The sequence below is a fragment of the Salvelinus namaycush genome, chromosome 33 (assembly GCF_016432855.1).
Source record: "Salvelinus namaycush isolate Seneca chromosome 33, SaNama_1.0, whole genome shotgun sequence".
In the NCBI taxonomy this organism is placed as follows: Eukaryota; Metazoa; Chordata; class Actinopteri; order Salmoniformes; family Salmonidae; genus Salvelinus; species Salvelinus namaycush.
The window spans coordinates 6,288,865-6,310,486 of record NC_052339.1 but is presented as its reverse complement, the minus strand read 5'-3'; the positions used below and the strand labels follow the sequence as shown (position 1 = coordinate 6,310,486).

General features: G+C 42.4%; 1 protein-coding gene across 1 annotated transcript in view; it reads left to right on the top strand.

Annotated features, from left to right (window-relative positions):
• LOC120028061 (phenylalanine--tRNA ligase, mitochondrial-like) overlaps positions 1 to 21,622 on the top strand; it is a 134,240-nt gene that overhangs the window by 56,499 nt on the left and 56,119 nt on the right. The window contains exons 6-7 of the mRNA XM_038973210.1: positions 7,792 to 7,952; positions 16,933 to 17,084. Coding sequence (XP_038829138.1) covers positions 7,792 to 7,952; positions 16,933 to 17,084 — 313 coding nt within the window. The remainder of the gene's footprint in view (positions 1 to 7,791; positions 7,953 to 16,932; positions 17,085 to 21,622) is intronic.

Sequence of the window (21,622 nt, the reverse complement as noted above, 5' to 3'; positions counted from 1 at the left end):
TGAGTAGGTGCTCTAAAACGTTTGACCGGTAGTTTAGACAGGTACTCCAGTAAGTGACAACACTGATTCTATGTTGGCTAATGCTTGCAAAATGTGAATGTTTAGGATACTCCTTGTAGGTGTTTTCTTTGTACTAATAATAGCTGCTTTTGACCAGCCAGTTGGCATACTGTTGAGGAACATAGGGCGACTGGAAGGTAGAGGCACCTCTGTCTACCTTGGCAAAGCCATTTTAAGCTCTACATTTTCCCTATTGTTTGCTTGTTCATATCATTTGCCATGGTGGGAGAGAAAATAGCTCTTGCAAGCCTGTTGTGAGTTACTTTATTCTTGAAGTTTCAGCTTTATTCTAAAATTATTTCAACTGCAATCTCAAGGTATTATGACAGGCCTGGCCAACCCTGTTCCTGGAGTGATACCATCCTGAAGGTTTTCTCTCCAACCCTAATCTAGTGCACCTGATTCTAAAAATTAGCTGGTTGATAAACTAAGTCAGGTTAGTTACTACTGGGGTTGGAGCAAAAACCTTCAGGAGGGTAACTCTCCAGGAACAGGGTTGGGCAGCTCTTTATTAAGACATCTCAACATCAATCAAAACAATTATATTTTTTGGTCATAATATGAAAGAGAGGAGCAGTGTTTGTTATGATCAAATAATCAAGACTTGTTTATGGTTGATATTAATTTAAGTCACATGCAAATGTGCAGAAACAAGTTGACCCGGGGCTTCAGATTTCTAATTCAACAAAACCAAGATGTTGAATGAAATACCCTAATTGCTAATTCAATCTGTTAATTACCCTATCTCTCTCTCTCTCTCTCTCTGGGAGACCGAGAAGGTAGACATAAACATGTAGGGTGATTCGTTTGTGAGGGTTCCGTGAAAAAAGATAAAGGGGATCGATATTGTGACACGGAGGAGACGATTGGACGGGGCAAGATAATCTCACAGCAACAACTTTACAGGACGACTATCGCAAGTGTTCTTCTAGCTAGAGAGAGGGTTCGGTTAAGGGGTTATTCAATTGTTCCACTGGGGATAAACTCCAAAAGGAAATGTTATTGAATGCCTAAATAAACAGTTAATATCAGCATTGTGTCCCATTTTAAAGACCCATTGAAGTAATTTTCCATTCTCGTATTAGACTTTCTGAATTTAAATTGTATATTAATTCACAATGTTTGGCAAGTTGCATCCTAAGATTCTTCATCTCCACCAAAGTGATATATGGATACTCTTAAGCTAGTGCTAGATATTATGCCAAATCTAGGGGGGGGGTTCAGTTCAAGTAGGTATCAGCATACATACTGATTGCAGAGGAAACAGCTTTCTTTTTTTTTTTACACCAAAGCGAATACAAGGAGGTGTGCTGCCACAGACCAAGCTAGGCTAGGTTTCTAGTGCAGAGCCTTTTGAGTCAGCTACCTGCTCACTGCCTCCAGTCCTCTCCTCTGAGTGAGGGAAATAGCAGCTGATAATGGAATGGTGGCTGATTGAGCTGCTAGCCACACCCTTAATGAGTTCATGAGGGTCAGCTGTTTGCTTTTACAAGCCAACGGTTGCATTCCAGGCTGACTACATGACTTAAAGACCCGGTGCAGTCAAACATGTGATTGTATGTGTTTTATATATATGCCCACACTAGGAATGAAATCAAATCAAAAGTTATTGGACACTTACACATTTTTGCAGTAATACCTAACAATACACACATACCCCAAAATAAATAAGTGTGAATAGAAAAGGTGTGTACAGCAGTAGTTATATAGGATGAGCCTTGTGTAAAATACAGTATATACCTATGAAGTGGGTAAAACCAACTGTAAACATTATTAAAGTGATCAGTGTTCAATGACGATGTACATAGGGCAGATGTCTCTAAGGTGCAGGGTAGAGTACCAGGTGATAGCTGGCTAGTGGTGACTATTTAACAGTCTTCTGGCCTGGAGATGGAAAAACAGCTTCTATCTCTCGGTCCCAGTTTTGATGCACCAGTACTGTCTCCGCCTTCTAGATGGTATCAGGGTGAACAGGCAGTGGCTCGGGTGGCTGAGTTCCTTGATGATTTTCTTGGCCTTCTTGTGACACCAGGTGCTGTAGATGTCCTGGAGGGCAGGCGGTGTGGTTGGAATAATACTGTGAAATGGTGAAAATTAGGATAATGCCCTTTTTAGTGTGAGAGACGTTTGAAAAGACCGGCTGACATTTCAGCCTGTTGTGCGAGTTAATTCGTTTATAGACCAATATGAAAGAGTTCCAAAAAAACAGCTAGTTTTACCCCTCCCTACTCCCAAACAGTCCTAGCAAAATTCTTGCATAGAAATTGCTCTTTGCTAAGAACCACCTATTTTTGTTTAAACAATCACAGTACGGTACTTAATTGTTACCCAGAATTGATTTGATATTGAGATCAAATCGGCTGCATTGGACCTTTGTAAGGTGAGCGTGTGGATATGGCGTGGCTACCTCTCACAGCACCACAACGGAATGGGAGTTTAACACTCATCAATATTTCTGTTCTCGGTGTGTTCAGCGACTGCCTCTTTTTCCTCGCACCTCATTAACTGTAGCTTTGTGTTGAATAATGAGCCGGGCTTGCCTAGTTTCCCGGTTGTAAACAGTGTGCTGATAGAAAATACTGCAGTAGAGCGATATCACCCTTTTCACTTCTGCGTGCAAGTAAGGGAACCTGACAAAAATATTTTTGTCTGCACTATCCAGAATCCACATACTGGATCAATATCCTGAGTAAACGCACACTACAACCTCAAATATACAAAGATGACAAAATAATGACATGTCAAACAGACCAGACAAACAGACTGAGTTAACTGTGTTATGTTCATATAGGAATTTTTGTTGTTGCTCCATACGAATCTGTTTGTGAATTGGCTTCCTGATATGAAGTAGTGAGGGAGTGTTAATGAACATGTCACTGTGAGAGCATGGGCCCTGCATCCCCTGGCAGCTGCAGCCTGGGGGACCCAACAGTCATCCCTGATCAGCCATGTTAAGCTAATTGAGACGTAATGGCTTAATTAATAACCCGACATGCTAATTTCACTGAGTGTATAAAGGGATAGTTCACCTAAATTAACAATTTGGTTCGTAAAATGCTGAAGTTAGCGGCTAGTGACAGTGGCTATTTTAACCTACCGAAAGGTGGATTGCAGTCTGTCCATAAAGTTACAAAGTATGGGAAAAAAATATGGACATTTGTAATTTGGGTGGATAGTAATAAATAGGAGTTACACCACCGTATTTGCAAAGGTTCGAACGTGCGGCTCCCCATGTGTCTCCCGGCCGGCTGCGACAGAGCCTGGACTCGAACCAGGATCTCTAGTGGCACAGCTAGCACTGTGATGCAGTGCCTTAGACCACTGCGCCACTCAGGAGGCCCAGTATGTCTTTCTTGATCATGCTGTATTGTGTTTAATACTTTGTATGGTCATTTGTAGTAAATTAGCTGTTTTCCAAGCCAGCAGTGAGCCATTAATGAGTCGAGATTATGAAAAATGTAATTACCACTATTGGGCAGAATTTAGAAGAGTGCAATTAGGTCACCCAATCCGACTTCTCCCTTGAAATCTGCAGGTAAAATGTCACATGGCGAAACATGGGGCATGAATCCATAACTGACATTTCTGCTGCCATGCACATATGGATCCATGGTAGGAAAGATGGTGCTGCTTCTCTCCAGAGGAATAGAAAACAAGGAGCAACACACTCCGTTGGGGGGAAGTGTGTGTGTGTGTGTGTGTGTGTGTGTGTGAAAATTGACTGCTAGACCCACATACACACTTCCCATATCTCCTACTGTCCTATGGGTAGAGTTGAGGATGGTCATGCCATAACTGCCACAGGTGCCTCCTGAACATGCTTGTTTTTTTTACATCTGACAGCTACACTCCTGATTCAGAGGGGTTGGGTTAAATGCGGAAGACACGTTTCAGTTGAATAATTTTTTAAAGGATGGAGAAATGAATGGATGAAAGGAGAGGAGGCGGTGATGCCACAGCAGCTACTGATGTCACCACAAGGTGGATATACTGTCAGACACCACACTCTCGTCACCACAAACACAACCCCTCTCACCCGCTGTGACTGGCTAAGAGAAAGGGGATGGCGTCACAGGACTGTGTGGTACGGCGAGTGAGGGCTGGGCCTCGTAAGACACACCCCGCTCCTCTCCAGCCCTGTCCCCCCCCTGTATTTCAGCTGAGTGCTGTATGTCATCGTGCAATCCTTTTGTGGACATCCTTGGCAACCGTGGCAGTGTTAGCGCTCCCTGCCAAAGACTGCCAGCTCAAATCTGCCACACACACAAGCGGCTGTCAGGATTTTTGTATGCCCCTCTTATCTTTTTGTGTGTCACTGCCTCTCACTCCCGGATCAGTGAGCACAATGATTATTTTTAAACACCTGTACATTGCACTGCAGTAATACACATCTACATATGTACTGTGTGCGAACGGGAGTAGCTAAGAGATTGAGGTAGAAATCAGTCACAAAGAGACAAAAAATATATATTTTTTAACCATGACTGATTCTCATTACATGTAAATGTCTTCACTTTGTATATGAGGGAGGAAGGGAGAGATGCTGATTTGATTCCTCCTTATGAAGTTACGATTTAGTCGTGTGTTTCTCAGTCAGCGTTGACCCTCCATGCTCCCCTCGCTCATTACCATATAAAGCAGAATCCCTCCGCTGTCGAGGGAAAAGTACGAGATCGGAGTAGAAACGAAGAGCTTTGCTGTTTGCACTCCCTTCATCTATCTATGGGTCACGAGGGTCACCAAGCAAATAATTATTACAACCAGAGTAAAGTTAACACCCCCTATCCTGCCCTGTCCTGTGACAGATTTCACTGCTGAACTAAAGTCTTCCCCTGTCACTCACAAGACAGCTGCTGGCCTCTACCATTGACACGATTGTGGAAATGTGATTGCAGGTCAAAAAACCTATTGCGGTCATTTAGCCTAACTGGTTGCCAAGATATTTAGATGAAGGACGACACAATATGAGCATTCCTATTGGACGAGTTCAGATTCTCTGTTTTGAGAATGAAAGAATGTTAGCTCTACAGAACGTGATCGAGGTGAAGGGTCTGTGGTCGTGTGGCAACCACATTTTAGGTTTTTATGCGTATCTGAATGCTGTAATGGATTATCCTCACCCAGGGCACCATTTTTTTGAAGGATGTTTCTGTCATGTAAATATCGTGAACAATATAAGATGACTAAATACACAATACGTTATCTAGTCTTTGCTGATTTTATTATTTTGGAAAATAGTTGGTTCGCTGCTCAAGTCGGCCTGTGATGTTAATTAATCCATGTTTAAGGTAGTTTCCCATCCTCATGAACGGCTTAGTCTGTTTGGTTTGTAAGATTTACAGAGCCTCAGCCGGAAAAGTATGGAAGCATGTTCAGTTAGCCTTGTAGAGAGTTCATCAATACAGGATGCATCTGGGTGACTTGGAAAGCCATAGTCAGTCAATAAATAATCTAATAATACTCGTAGGAAAGGTTTGCACCTTTAGCTCACAATCTGTGGATACTATACGATTTTAAAAAGGAAAGGAAAATATGTAAAACATCACAGCGCGTTTTGAAAAATATATGGCACATGGAAGCTAAACGAGGGTGGTCTATGGTGAATGGTGGGATGGGCTGAGATTGGCTGAGGGGCGGGATTAAAAAGCTTGTGTTTGTTATTGTTATGTGACTGCTTTATATATAAGTACCATGTATGTCAAATGTATATGTGACATGTATGTATATGTAGCAGAAAAGTTGTAAAAAAACGCTAACGATATTTGTCCTCCAGTGGATGGGTTGATAAAAATAATGCAGGACGCATCTTAAAGCAGTTCAATTACATTTTCATCCCGGGGTTGTCCGAGAACAGTCGACATTAAAACAACTTGTTATTGATTTATTGACATTCCATTAAGGTGATGCAGTAGATGATACAGTTTCCTGTCCATAATTGTACCTGCAAACACCTGGTTGCTAGACCAGTTCCTCCGGGGCTTCTCAAGTCATGTCCTGGGGTCTCATCAACAACTATTCATTAAGCCCTTGAATAGTTTGGTCTGCAATAAAAATGTGTAGGCTGGAGTTGAACTCATTTTCTCTAGACAATTAGCTCAAAACACTTCAGGTATTGATACTTTGTGCCTCATTATGTCTGTGTCGTATAATTGTTGGATCACAGGGAGTGCTGAGCGATTAGTGCTATTTGAGGTCGGTTCGGTTTCTCAAATAATTTTTAAACATGAAATGGATTATGAAATAATTACGTTACAATGATTTTAGAGCTTTTAAATGGAAATTCCCAAAACATTCAATTGCCAAAACATTTAGAGACAATGGAATATTTTATCAGGTCCACATTTGGTAGACATCAATAGAAAACAGGAAATGACTATGAAATCATTTTTATTTGATGACTTTATTATTTTTAATTCCTTGAAGTAATCATCTCATCTCTGCTCAGGCAGTATCAGTCTACCAGCCAGGCCATCTAACATTATGTGTTCCCCATACTGTACCGCAGGGTTTCCCAAACTCTGTCCTCGGGACCGCAAGGGGTGCACATTTTGCTTTTTGCCCTAGCACTACACAGCATGTTCAAGCTGTGATAATTTGAATCAGCTGTGTAGTGTTAGGGCAATAAACAAAACGTGCACCCCTTGGTGTCCCAAGGATCAAGTTTGGGAAACGTTGCTGTACAGTCTTTAGTCATCATTCTTAGCTAGCGTTTCTAAGTATGCTGCAGAGCTGTCTGACAAAATGATTTTACTAGTTGTTCAAAGTAGTAAAGGTATACTTTCACGAACTCTCTCTCTCCCTCTCATCATTGTGTTGTGTACATTCCTCTCTCATGCAGTCTATATGGTCTGTGTGTATCTCACCTAGCGTAACAGGCGTAAAAGTGTATCTGTCAAGAGATCTGTATATAATGACGAGATGCTCATGTCTCCGCCATAACAATGGGAGTCAATGGCCCAAAGGCGGAAAGGAAGGCTTCAAGCTTAGGTCCAAAATAAGTCCATAGAAGCGCATTGTGCTTATTTTCTACAGTTTTTGTCGAGAGTGAAACCTCTTGCTTCGCCTCTTACATTCTTTCTTGCTTCTTAACTGCCCGCTTAACCCGGAAGCCAGCCGCACCAATGTGTCAGAGGTAACACCATTCAACTGACAACTGAGGTCAGTCTGCAGGCGCCCGGCCCACCACAAGGAGTCGCTAGAGCGCGATGAGCCTAGTAAAGCCTCTCCGGCCAAACCCTCCCCTAACCCGGACAACGCTGGGCCAATTGTGCGCCTCCCTGTGGGACTCCCGATCATGGCCGGTTGTGACAGTCTGGGATTGTACCCGGGTCTGTAGTGACGCCTCTAGCACTGCGATGCAGTGCCTTAGACCGCTGCGCCCTTCGGGAGCCCGCCTCTTCCTGTCTATGAGCTAGGGAAAAATGGTACAATGGATTATAGTCATTGTGGTTAATTAACACATTTCTGAGCTGAACTAGGTTGAATATTGGCTTAATGAAAACTACCCTTCAGCTCAGCATCCCACATAGTTCTTGACTTGATTTCTCAGATTTTTCTCATTAATTATTTAATTTCTCTCTAGAGAAACGGTGCATTGGACTCACCAAAAAAAAATGGAATTCAAGTAAATGAACCGATGTCGGCCAATTAGTGGTTTAATAACCAAACCTCCCCCACTACAAAAAGTTCTGGGAATAGCTGCTCTAATCTCCTATTGTGTCCTTTTTCCAGCGGGAGTGAGTAACAAGATGGGCTGGGCATTTGGACTGGGCCTGGAGCGCCTGGCCATGGTGCTGTACGGGATCCCTGACATCCGCCTCTTCTGGAGCCAGGACGACCGCTTCCTGAAGCAGTTTTGCCTGCCCAGCATCAACGACCCAGTCACCTTCCAAGTAAAGCTCTAGGTTATATTTATTGTATTTTTCAACCACTATTATTCACTTTTAATGCAGAGTTTGGCTGTGGAGGTTTCAATCAGAGAGGGAGAGTTCTCACTTTCCTCAAAGCCCATTTTAAGGTAGGCAACTGGGGGAGACTTCAGAAGGAACAGACAATGAATTATACTCCTGAGCAAACATTCCAGCACTGCAGATGGCAGTAGTTAACCAACCTTGGCTTGTTCAGACTACACATTCCATGCATCTTTTCAGTTTGTTTGTGAACTGCCAATAAACTCATAGAAGTAGAAGAAAAATAAATGTACTACTTTCAATTGACTACACTAAATGGTGCTGCCGAAGCGATCAATGGCAAAGATAGATAAAGAATCGTATATAGAGAGTTAGGCCAATGGGGGTTCTGTCTGAATGTTCCGAGAGCGCCACTTGCTCGGTGATAATTGATGCTTCTGCGTTGTGCTGTTTATTTCTCAAAACCTATGAAAATATCCAGGGAAAGAATATATGCAATTTGTTGACACCAACATTACATCACTAACATTTCTAGAATAAATGGGCTACTAACGTGGTGGCCGTTCTAAAACCTGGCCGAACTCTCGTAATACATGGCTCTGGTTTCAACCAAAAGCCATTATGATGCTCCCGGACCATATCAGCAGCCGTGGTTTTAATGAAGAAGGCGAAATGGCAGAAACATTAGCAAACGTTAGCATAAATAAGTGATACTTGGCAAGCATAGTGTGCAGGATTTGTTTTCCATTTTAGCTCCTGGACCAAAAACAATAACAAACAAACTTACTAGTCCCTTTAAGTCTTTTCAGAACGTTTGTTTTTGCCACAGGGTGTGGCAACTGCACATAATAGCTTCTTAAACCGTATTCCGAATCTGAACTCAAGGCATCATGTGCTTGGCTTAACTACAGTTGAAGTCGGAAGTTTACATACACTTAGGTTGTCATTAAAACTAGTTTTTCAACCACTCCACACATTTATTGTTAACAAACTATAGTTTTGGCAAGTCGGTTAGGACATCTACTTTGTGCATGACACAAAAATTTTTTCCAACAATTGTTTACAGACAGATTATTTCACTTATAATTCACAGTATCACAATTCCAGGGGGTCAGAAGTTTACATACACTAAGTTGTCTGTGCCTTTTAAACAGCTTGGACAATTCCAGAAAATGATGTCATGGCTTTAGATGCTTCTGATAGGCTAATTGGCATCATTTGAGTCAATTGGAGGTGTACCTGTGGATGTATTTCAAGGCCTACCTTCAAACTCAGTGCCTCTTTGCTTGACATCATGGGAAAATCAATTGAAATCAGCCAAGACCTCAGAAAAATAAATGGTAGACCTCCACCAGTCTGGCTCATCCTTGGGAGCAATTTCTAAACGCCTGAAGGTACCACGTTCATCTGTCCAAACAATAGTACGCTAGTATAAACACCATAGGACCACGCAGCTGTCATACCGCTCAGGAAGGAGACGCGTTCTGTCTCCTAGAGATGAACGTACTTTGGTGCGAAAAGTGCAAATCAATCCAAGAACAACAGCAAAAGACCTTGTGAAGATGCTGGAGGAAACCGGTACAAAAGTATCTATTTCCACAGTAAAACGAGTCCTATATCAACGTAACCTGAAAGGCCGCTCAGCAAGGAAGAAGCCACTGCTCCAAAACCGCCATAAAAAAGCCAGACTACGGTTTGCAACTGCACATGGGGACAAAGATCGTACTTTTTGGAGAAATGTCCCCTCTGGTCTGATGAAACAAAAATACAAATGTTTGGCCATAATGACCATCGTTATGTTTGGAGGAAAAAGGGGGAGGCTTGCGAGCCAAAGAACACCATCCCAACTGTGAAGCACGGGGGTGGCAGCATCATGTGGTGGGGGTGGTTTGCCTCAGGAGGGACTGGTGCCCTTCACAAAATAGATGGCATCATGAGGAAGCACAATTATGTGGATATACAGCTCAAGACATCAGTCAGGAAGATAAAGCTTGGTCGTAAATGGGTCTTGCAAATGGACAATGACCCAAGCATACTTCCGAAGTTATGGCAAAATGGCTTAAGGACAACAAAATCAAGGTATTGGAGTGGCCATCACAAAGCCCTGACCTCAATTCTAAAGAACATTTGTGGGCAGAACTGAAAAAGCGTGTGCGAGCAAGAAGGCCTACAAACCTGACTCAGTTACACCAGTTCTATCAGGAGGAATGGGCCAAAATTCACCCAACTTATTGTGGGAAGCTTGTGGAAGGCTACCCGAAACGTTTGACCCAAGTGAATCAATTTAAAGGCAATGCTACCAAATACTAATTGAGTGTATGTAAACTTCTAACCCACTGGGAATGTGATGAAAGACATAAATCTGAAATAAATCATTCTCTCTACTATTATTCTGACATTTCACATTCTTAAAATAAAGTGGTGATCCTAACTGACCTAAAACAGAGAATTTTTACTAGGATTAAATGTCAGGAATTGTGAAACTGAGTTCCGACCTCAACTGTATTATCCCCATCATATAACCCCAAAAAGATTGTTTTACGCTATTGCTTCTAATTTATGTTGTTGTAAACATACAATGTTTAGCCTCAAAATATCGTTAAATCTACAAATGTAAAAGTGGTTTCACTTCTCCAGCTCCATACCTGCGCTTTATAGCAAACCAAATGGCTGGGGGTTTTTTGTATTTTTTTTCTCAAATGAACGAGTACTCCTTCAAACAGCCTGAGTGAGACAGAGAAAAGAGACTGAATCAATAGGTCTGATCCTCCGAGTTATTAATGCTGCCTGGCTGTGATGACTTAATGGTAGCCGTTGTTGTTGGAGGATTTGGCCAGAAACTGAGATAGGCTTTTTAGCTAGCCGGTATTGATAGATTTTTTGGGGGGCCAGAATTGGGGCCTATTAGAATGTGCTTACTGTGCAGATAATTGCACATCATTAATTGGACTGGTACATGATGAGACTTTCACATCAAATCAAAGTTGACTTGTTGCGTGCACAGGATACAATAGATGTAAAAACCACAGTGAAATGCTGACTTACAAAGTGTTTTGTATAATGCAGTGTTCAATATCGCTGGTAATAAAATCCAGAATCGGGATCTTAAAGCATGGATTCAATACTAGGTCAGATAAATAAAAACACACAAGAAATAAAAACACGTGAATGTATGCGTTTTTATTTTGTTTTTATGTTTTTACCTAACTTTTTTTTTTTTAATGTTTTTATTTTTACTTCTTTATTTCATTGACCTCGGTAGGTTTGTCCAACACCTACACACCTCGTTTTTTTAGTGCCAAATAAGGGCTCCTTGGCTTGTATCCATAGCGGATACCTTTTTGGTGCTATATTGAACCTTTTTTAAGGTTCCATAAAGAGCCATGCTCATAAGCAGAGCATACGGGGAATAGGGGCACATGCCCCCTCAGATTTGTCCTGTTAAAATAAAAAATATAGTTAGATTTTTTTTTCTCTCTGTAATACTAATAGTCACCTAGGAATTTTATGAAGTTGGCTTTAGCTCGTCCATTTAAGTTCCCAATCTCCCAACCTCATTAAGACTCTCAGACCATGCATGGGAAACAAGATTCAACTCTTTGGCCTGAATGCCAAGCATCACGTCTGGAGGAAACCTGGCATCATCCCAACGGTGAAGCATGGTAGTGGCAGCATCATGCTGTGGGGGTGTTTTTCAGCGGCAGGGACTGGGAGACTAGTCAGGATCGAGGCGAAGATGAACGGCGCAAAGTACAGAGAGATCCTTGATGATAACCTGCTCCAGAGCGCTCAGGACCTGGGGAGAAGGTTCATCTTCCAACAGGACAACGACACTAAGCACACAGCCAAGACAATGCAGGAGTGGCTTCGGGACAAGTCTCTGAATATCCTTGAGTGGCCCAGCCAGAGCCCGGACTTGAACCTGATCGAACATTACTAAGAGCATTGTATTTGGTACAAATCATTCCTTAAGTGCTAGACCTGGTAATGAATGATGTGGCTGTTGAACAAGTTGAGGAGACTAAAAGACTTGGCGTTACCTTAGACTGTTAACTGTCATGGTCAAAATTTTATAGATTCAGTGGTTGTAAAGATGGGGAGAGGTCTAGCCATAATAAAGATATGCTGTGCTTTTTTGACACCACATTCCAAAAAGCAAGTTCTGCATACTCTAGTTTTGTCTAATCTTGATTATTGTCCAGTCGTGTGGTCCAGTGCGGCAAGGAAAGACCTAGTTAAGCTGCAGCTGGACCAGAACAGAGCGGCACGTTTTGCTCTTAATTGTAGTCAGAGGGCTGATATAAATACTATGCATGCCAGTCTGTCTTGGCTAAGAGTTGAGGAGAGTCTGACTGCATCACTTCTTCTTTTTATAAGAACATTAATGTGTTGAAAATCCCAAATTGTTTGCATAGTCAACTTACACACAGCTCTGACACACACACTTATCCCACCAAACATGTCACCAGGGGTCTTTTCATAGTCCCCAAATTCAGAACATATTCAAGAAAACGCACAGTATTATATAGAGCCCTTATTGCATGGAACTTCCTTCCATCTCATATTGCTCAAATAAACAGCAAGTCTGGTTTAAAAAAACAGATAAAGCAACACCTCGTGGCACAACACCTCTCCCCTATTTGACCTAGATAGTTTGTGTCATTGATATGTAGGCTACGTGTGCCTTTTTTTTAAAGTATGTAGTTCTATTCTTGTCTAATGATGTTCTGTATTATGTCATTCTGTTTTATGTTTCATGTTTTGTGTGGACCCCAGGAAGAGTAGCTGCTGCTTTTGCAACAGCTAATGAGGATCCTAATAAAATACCAAATACATCTCTGGAGAGACCTGAAAATAGCTGTGCAAAGCAACGCTCCCCATCCAACCTGACAGAGCTTGAGAGGATCTGCAGAGAAAAATGGGAGAAACTGCCCAAATATTTTGGAATTGATCTTGGTGCCTGCAATATAAAAATCCCTAATTTAATAGAGAAAAGGACTCATTCTCCTGTTTTGTGTCACTGTGTATACCGCAATGAGTATGGAGAAAAGAAAGAAAACCAGACAATTATCTGAGGTCAGACACAAGATTGTAGCCAAGCGTGGACAATCTCAAGGCTACAAGTCCATCTCCACAGACCTTGATGTTCCTGTTTCCACCGTACGGAATATTATCAAGATGTTTAAGGCCCATGCCACTGTAGCCAACCTCACTGGACGTGGCCGCAAGAGAACTTGATGGAAGATTGCAGCAAGGGATCGTGTGAATGGTGGAGAAAGCACCTCGATCGACTGCTACACAGATTCAAGCGGACTTTCAGACACCAGGTACAAGAGTTTCAACTCGCACCATCTGTCGCCAACTAAATGAAAGGGGATTATATGGTAGGAGACCCAGCAGCACCCCACTGCTGCGAGAGAGAGACATAAGAAAGCCCGACTGCAATTTGCCGAAATACACCTGAACATGACAAAATCCTATGCTAAATTTAGAGCTTTTTGGTAAAGCACACCTTTTCTATGTCAACAGAAAACAAATGGAATCTTTCAAAGAAAACAACACCTTCCCTACACTCAAACATGGAGGAGGTTCAGTGATGTTTTGGGGTTGCTTTGCTGCCTCAGGCACTGGGTGCCTTGAACGTGTGCATGGCGTCATGAAATCAGGAGAATACCAAGGCATTTTGGAGCTCAATGTCGGACCCCGTGTCAGAAAGCTGGGTCTCTGTCGAAGGTCATGGGTCTTCCAGTAGGACAATGACCCCAAACACACTTCAAAAAGCACCCAGGAAGGGTTCAAGACAAAACGCTGGACTGTTCTGAAGTGGCCCGCAATGAGTCCAGATCTAAATTCCATTGAACACTTGTGGAGAGATCTGAAAAGAGCAGTTGGGCGAAGGCACCCTTCAAATCTGGGAGAACTGGAGCAGTTTGCACAAGAGGAGTGGGCCAAACTGCCAGTACAGAGGTGCAGGAAGCTCATCGATGGCTATAGGAGGCACTTGATTGCAGTTATTTTGACCGAAGACTGTGCTACCAAATATTAAGTCTGGGTTGTCAATAGTTTTTTCAATTCCATTTCTGTTTTTCTGATTTTAAATGGATATATTAAGTTCTGAATCAAAAACAAAGGTTCTGTAATATTAACAGTGAAATAAAGAATTGTGGAGACCAAATACTTCGGTCAATTTCAACTTATTTTTCGGGAAAATTGTGAGTTACTTGACCAAAGTACAACTGGGTGCCAATATTTTTGGCCACGACTGTATATTTCTAATGGCTCTGTTGGTTGGACTGTGGTGTTTGATGCAGCAGAGTTTGGGGTTTGAGCCCACATACAATGAATATATGCGTTAGATTGAAGTTGCTTTGGATAAAAACCTCTGCTGAAAGACGATTTTGTAATTTTCAGTAGTACCAAAGACATACAAGGGGATACATTTACTGTATGTGTTTTGGGAAAAAAAGTGGTTTATGCTAAATCCCAAATCAGTGCGTTGGCACTCGTGCAGATCTGAAGGGATAGGATAGGTATAAGCAATATGGTACTTGCGTCACCTTGCCTTCAGATAGGCTTTGTGGAAATGTTCCGTATTGCTTACACCTACAGTATCCAATCTCTTCAGATTTACAGAAGTGCCCTCTACAGAAGTGCCGAGGGAGGAGGGGCTAGTTCAATTTGGGATTCATGGAGAGTGTATAATTAGTCTCATATTTCCCCTGTGTCAGTGGACTGAAGAGTGACAGAGGATTATCAAGGCCATGATGTTATGCAACCCCCCCCCCCCTGTGTCGCAGGGTTTCCGTTCGGGAAAATGTGGCGTCGGACAACGTGACCGGGGAGATTTTAATTTATCGTCCATCTGAGACATTTACCGGACCCACATGCATTGACTGCACCCATGGCGCTCAGAATGATGAAAATCACATTTCGATGACGGTAATACATCTTAAAATAGAACAGGCAACGCATGTAATGAAGCAGCCAATAAAACAGCGTTTTCAAAAATTTGCAATTAGCAGGAAAACACCATTCTAAACAGAGCACCTGGGAACACAAACACCATTATAAATAGCACAGCTGATAGCTGTTCCAAATGTGACAGAGAAGAAAATCTGTTAGAAAATTAAAAAGTGGGGGAATCTAAAGATGCAACAACTAGATTGGGTTGCTAATTTGACTAGGATTGTGCTTTTTGCTTCTGGACAACAAAATAAAGTTGATATGAAAACCAATAGAACAGGAGAGAAATGGCAAAGCGGTGGGTCCAATAGGGAAGTAAATGGAAATACATTTGCCAAAATCATATAATTACTCCTGTCCTATACAGAAATAAATAAAATACATGACTACACCGGATCATTAGCTTCTTTAAAAATATTGCTGTGGATTGTTTGAAATCACAAGCTCGGTGTAAGCCAATACCTATTTGGGAATCCTGCAATTTGGGCAGCACGCATGGCAATAGGCCTAGCTGATTATTGAGTTGCGGCTGTCAGTGAAAAACATCTAAAATATGAAGATAATGTGGCTTGAGTATAATTTAAAATGTTGAGACAAGAAGGGGAGGGGTGTGTGGCGACGATATAGGCAAGTCTCTCTCCAGAATGGCTCAGCTGTCTTCTGCATTTATTGTTTCATTGTGTGAATTGTTTGCCCTTTGATAATGTTTAAAAAATTAAAAAAATCCCATTACATATGTCACCAGTAGTAAATGTACTGTTAATCCCCATCATTTGGTTACATATATTTCTGTTAATGCATGTATTAATTACAGTAATTTACCGTAATCATTCTCGGAGTGGAAACATTGTTTGCCGAGTTCACAACCTGCTACACTTTTGAGAAACATGTTTTGTTTCATTTCATAACCATCAATTGTGAGGTTTGTAAATGTTTTCATTGGCTTTTGTTTGGAGTGCTCCATGTGACCAATGGTTTCTCTGTCCTGATAATGCTCCCGAGTGGCGCAGCGGTCTAAGGCACTGCATCTCCGTGCAAGAGGCGTCACTACAGTACCTGGTTCGAATCCAGGGTGAGGGTAGGAAACAACACCTCTGCCACGCTGACCCTCAACAAGGGGTCCCCTCAGGGGTGTGTGCTTAGTCCCCTCCTGTACTCCCTGTTAACCCACGACTGCGTGGCCATGCGCGACTCCAACACCATCATCAAGTTTGCTGACGACATGACGGTGGTAGGCCTGGTCACAGATGGCGATGAGACAGCCTACAGGGAGGAGGTCAGAGACGTAGCAGTGTGATGCCAGGAGAACAACCTCTCCCTCAATGTCAGTAAGACCAAGAAGCTGATCGTGGACCTCAGGAGATAGAGGGGAGAGCACGCCCCCATCCACAACAACGGGGCTGTAGTGGAGTGAGTCGAGAGCTTCAAGTTCCTTGGCGTGCACATCGCTAAGGATTTAACATGTTCCACACACACCCGCATTGACTCTGTACCGGTACTCCCTGTATATAGCCTCACTATTGTTAATTTACTGCTGCTCCTTTATTATTTGTTACTTTTTATTTGTAATTTTTTTGAGGGGGTGGGTATTTTTCTTAAAACTGCTTTGTTGGTTAAGGGCTTGTAAGTAAGCATTTCACTGTAAGGTTGTATTCGATGCATGTGACAAATACAATTTGATTTGAAGAGGGCACAAAATATTTGATTCTCAAAAAGTTCTACAACTGCACCATCGAGAGCATCTTGACTGGCTGCATCACCGCTTGGTATGGCAAATGCACCGCCCTCGATCAGCAAAGCGCCACAGAGGGTGATGCGGACAGCCCAGTACGTCACTGGGGCCGAGCTCCCTGCCAGCCAGGACCTCTATATCAGGCAAAGCGTGCATTGCTGTCTCTCATTGTTCGTCTTTCTTCTAAAAGTTGTCTCTCCCCTCTCCTCTCTGCTTCCATCTCCTCTCCTCGCCATCCCACTTCCCTCTCCTCCTCCCCTCCTCAAGCCCCTCAGTAAGTACCCACCTCTGATCAACGACATCTCCTTCTGGCTACCGGCCGAGGGCTACACAGAGAACGACTTCTACGACCTGGTGAGGAGCATCGGAGGAGACCTGGTGGAGAAGGTCGCCCTGGTTGACCAGTTCACACATCCAAAGTAAGGCTCCGTGTTCTTCACAAGACAAAGAGCTGTAGGACTCAACAAAGTGTTTCCTAGTGCTAGCACGCCTGGGTCGTATTCGTTAGTGCACACTAGCAAAATGTTTTGTAATGGAAAACGAAAACAAGTGTTTCCTATTGGAAAAGTTCAGGTAGTCCCTCCCAGTTTCAGTCCGTTTACTTCCGTTTGGTTCCTAGTTAATACGACACTGGTTAATCTTAAGTGTTTCGCATTATTAACTAGCACGTCTGATTTTAACTACCTGACTTACACCTGATTCAAGTGCTTGATGATTACTTGAGCAGTTGAATCAGGTGTGCTTATACTGGCGTAGATCAAATAAGTGCAATTGCAGGGGGTACCACACATCCAAAGTAAGACAACATGCCCTCAAGAAGGTATAGCAGTGGTACTCAAACGGCATACGTGGGGTGCCACGACTGAACAGCGATGGGCATGTTGCCACTCACTCTGATAAGGGCATTACAACCGAAAAGTTAGTGTGTGACTTTCATTTAATTCTTCACCGAATAGCTACCACCATAATCAGGTTTTCAGTTTCCAACCCCCCCCCCCTCCCCCCCAGACAATTGACCCCTCCCCTCATGCCCCCCTGAAAAATGTGCTTGTCGTGAGAGACAAAAAAAAACTTAACACTGGGTGTAACAATGTTGTGACTCTACATGCATTACATATTAGCTCAAATGTAACTAACAGGTTAAACAATTTACTGGCTAATGATAATGATATAACGATGTGGTGGATGCTCTTCATTTGGTTTGTACGGTCTTGTTTGCTATTAGGGGTGAGGTAAGATCTATTCCACTGCTTGACAAATGGGCTCGGAGAGAAAAGGTTAAGCGATGCTCGATTCATCAGAGGGGCTCGGGATTGGATTGTTTGGTGTTTGATAGCGGATATGTCCCATAGCGTCTAGCTGATCTTTTCTACCCTGACAGCTCCTTATTATGCAAGATAATGGAGCCCGACTGAGCCGAGTGCTGTTTGCTCCGTTGATTGGAGCCCTTAGTCTAATGACAAGGAAGGACCAAGGGTCAATGTTTGTTAATGGCACATCTTCATTTGACCCGATTCACATCGGCGACATGAGGCTCGCTCTGTTGGTTTTGCACACACCTACTCCCTCTTTCTCTCTCTGTCTCTCTCTCTCTCCATTTCTATCTCTTTCTGTCATACACACATTAAATTATCTTTCTCTCTGTCACACACACGCACACGCACACAATTAACAAACAGAACCTTTTGGACTAATCCCAGCACTGACAGGAACAAACAGGAATGGCCCAGTGACAGATCAATCACAGAGACTGATTGGCTTTGCCATAGCTAATAGATTACTACTTCCATCGCATTCCTATCAAGGATTTAGAGCTGCAGACAGTGTGTGTCGATACGTTTCAGTAACACGTTTTTAGTAGGGCATTGCCTTACATTTGAAATGTACATAAACCTGAAAACACAGGATGGATGAAAGCAACATGGCGGATGTCTTTGCTTCACCAATCCACCCCTTTCACAAGTCAGTGCAGCTCAAGGAAAGGAGACAAGGAGAGGAAGTCACTTTATTCCTTTTTGATATTCACCCTTGAAGGGACCCTCCCTCTCTGTAGTGACAAAGCTGTTTCCTTTTCCCCCACTAACCTGTTCTTAGCGTTCACCCCTGAGCCTCAGCCTTGACGTCTAATGTTTAGATACAGGACGTAAAGGGCAGGCAGTGGACACAGCTTGGCGCAGGACTTATGCCCTCTCTGCATCCTAGTGGTTTACCGAACAGAGAGTGTGTGTGTAGTGTGTTTAATGGTGAAAAAAGGGGCCCGCAGTGCGTAAAAATGCCTGTGCGCATTAATCTCTGTCCCTGCTTTCAATCTTTTTTTAAATAGCGACCTTTTCCCTACCCTTCGTTAGGGCTAACGTGTGTGTTTGTGTGTGTTTGTGTGTGTGTGTGTGTGTGTGTGTGTGTGTGTGTGTGTGTGTGTGTGTGTGTGTGTGTGTGTGTGTGTGTGTGTGTGTGTGTGTGTGTGTGTGTGTGTGTGTGTGTGTGTGTGTGTTTACTGTGAATGCGAGAAAGAACAGTATCACAATTGGCTGATTCACAATATGTAAATGTTGTCTGTCTGTCTTTTTAGGTGTATGTCTTTAAGGGTGTGTGTTTTTGTGAATTTGAGATAGCATATTGTGACAATGAATGTCCTCAAAGTCATGAGCATTTTGGGATCATTTGTGCCGCAGGTTCACCAGAGACCCTTTTTTTACCCATAGAGGGATGAGCTGAGGTGGGCAGAGCTCACATTGTTACGCAGCCTCCCTTAGACAACAAACTTTACGATTAATGCCACGGGATATCAAGCTCCATTCAATCCCCAGCTACGTTACAGACTGTCCTCCCTGCGAATGCCACTTTTATGAACAAGATGGCTGACTAATTGTTGTTTTTTTGTTGTTTTTTTGCTTAGCATCAACGCTGACTCATGGAATTGGGCAAGCTGCTCCTGATGAGGGCGGGCGGGCGACCGTAGCCTTCTGTCTCTGTCTGTACGCCATTTATATATAACCTGCGCAAGCAGGGAGGAGTATTCTGAGACTTGTGTTTCCTCCTTGATGTACACCGTGTCCTGTGAAAAGCGGGCACGGCGCCACCGATCAAGAATTTATGACATTTACATTTGAGTAATTTAGCAGGCAGAGCAACTTACAATCGGTGAAATCGACTGAAGTCGGTGAAATCACAGTCAATGTAGTGCAACATGTATTGTTATTGTTACGTGGTACTTAGTTCGGGTTACTTCTGTGCTGTAATTGTAATACCTGTTACACTCTACTTACTCTAGAACACTGTGAAGTAAAATGTGACTCGTAACACTCGGTTACAATTTGATCACTTTCCGCAGGGTCGACAGAGAGAGGACGCGATCACATGGTCTTATTTGAAGTTAATGCGATAACGCGACAACATGTAAAAGCAACGTGTGAGAACGTGAAACTGCGCGTGAAAGCGTTTTGTGCACGTGAAAACACGAATGCTAATGTCAACATTGTCATACCAGAAACTACACGTGACAACATTGGAACGTAATTCACGAGTAGAACTGCAAGTTCGATTTTCACGTGAGTAATGTTACTCCTGAATCACAATGATAAATATAATTGTTTTTCTTGAGTGTATTTTAACCAAGCTGAGATTTTACTTTCAAGTCCACAAACATGGTGTCATAGTAGGAAGATCGGAATGCCGTGAACCAAGAGGTTGTGAGTTCAAATCCCAAGTGAGAACATGTTGAATATAATAACTGTATATACAGTGGCAAGAAAGAATATGTGAACCCTTTTGAATTACCTGGATTTCTACATTAATTGGTCATCAAATGTGATCTGATCACAACAATAGACAAACATAGTGTGCTTAAACTAATAACACACAAATTATTGTATTTGTCTTGTCTATATTGAATACATAATTTAAACATTCACAGTGTAGGTTGGAAAAAGTATGTGAACCCCTAGGCTAATGACTTCCCAAAAGCTAATTGGAGTCAGGACTCAGCTAACCTGGAGTCCAAACAATGAGACGAGATTGGAGATGTTAGTTAGAGCTGCCTTGCCCTATAAAAAACACTCACAAAATTTGAGTTTGCTATTCACAAGAAGCATTGCCTGATGTGAACCATGCCTCGAACAAAATAAATCTTAGAAGACCTAAGAAATAAGAATTGTTGACTTGCATAAAGCTGGAAAGGATTACAAAATTTTCTCTAAAAGCCTTAATTTAAGACTAGGGGGCGGTATTTTCGTTTTTGGCTAAAAAACGTACCCATTTGAAACGGCCTATTTCTCAGCCCCCGAAACTAGAATATGCATATAATTGTCAGATTAGGATAGAAAACACTCTGAAGTTTCCAAAACTGTAAAAATGTTGTCTGTGAGTTAAACATAACTGATATTGCAGGCTAAAACCTGAGGAAAATCCAATCAGGAAGTGCCCCTGTTCTTGAAACCTCTCTGTTCCTATGCATCCCTATTGCCCATATAAAGGGATATCAACCAGACTTCTTTTTCTATGGCTTCCCTAAGGTGTCAACAGCCTTTAGACATAGTTTCAGGCTTTTATTTTGAAGAATGAGCGTGAACGACCACATTGCGTAAGTGGATAGGTGGGGGCTCTCAGAGTGAGTTGTGCGCAAAAGGGAAAGGCAGCCATTGTTACTCCTGGTCCTAGTGAAAAGCCAACTGTCCCGGTTGATATATTATCGAATAGATATTTGAAAAACACCCTGAGGATGGATTATAAAAAACGTTTGACATGTTTCTGTGGACATTATGGATATAATTTGGAATTTTTATCGGTGTTGTCGTGACCGCTATTTCCGGTGGATTCCTGGGCATAACGCATCAAACTAACGGAGGTATTTGGATATAATAAATATCTTTATGGAACAAAAGGAACATTTGTTGTCTAACTGGGAGTCTCGTGAGTGAAAACATCCGAAGATCATCAAAGGTAAACGATTAATTTGATT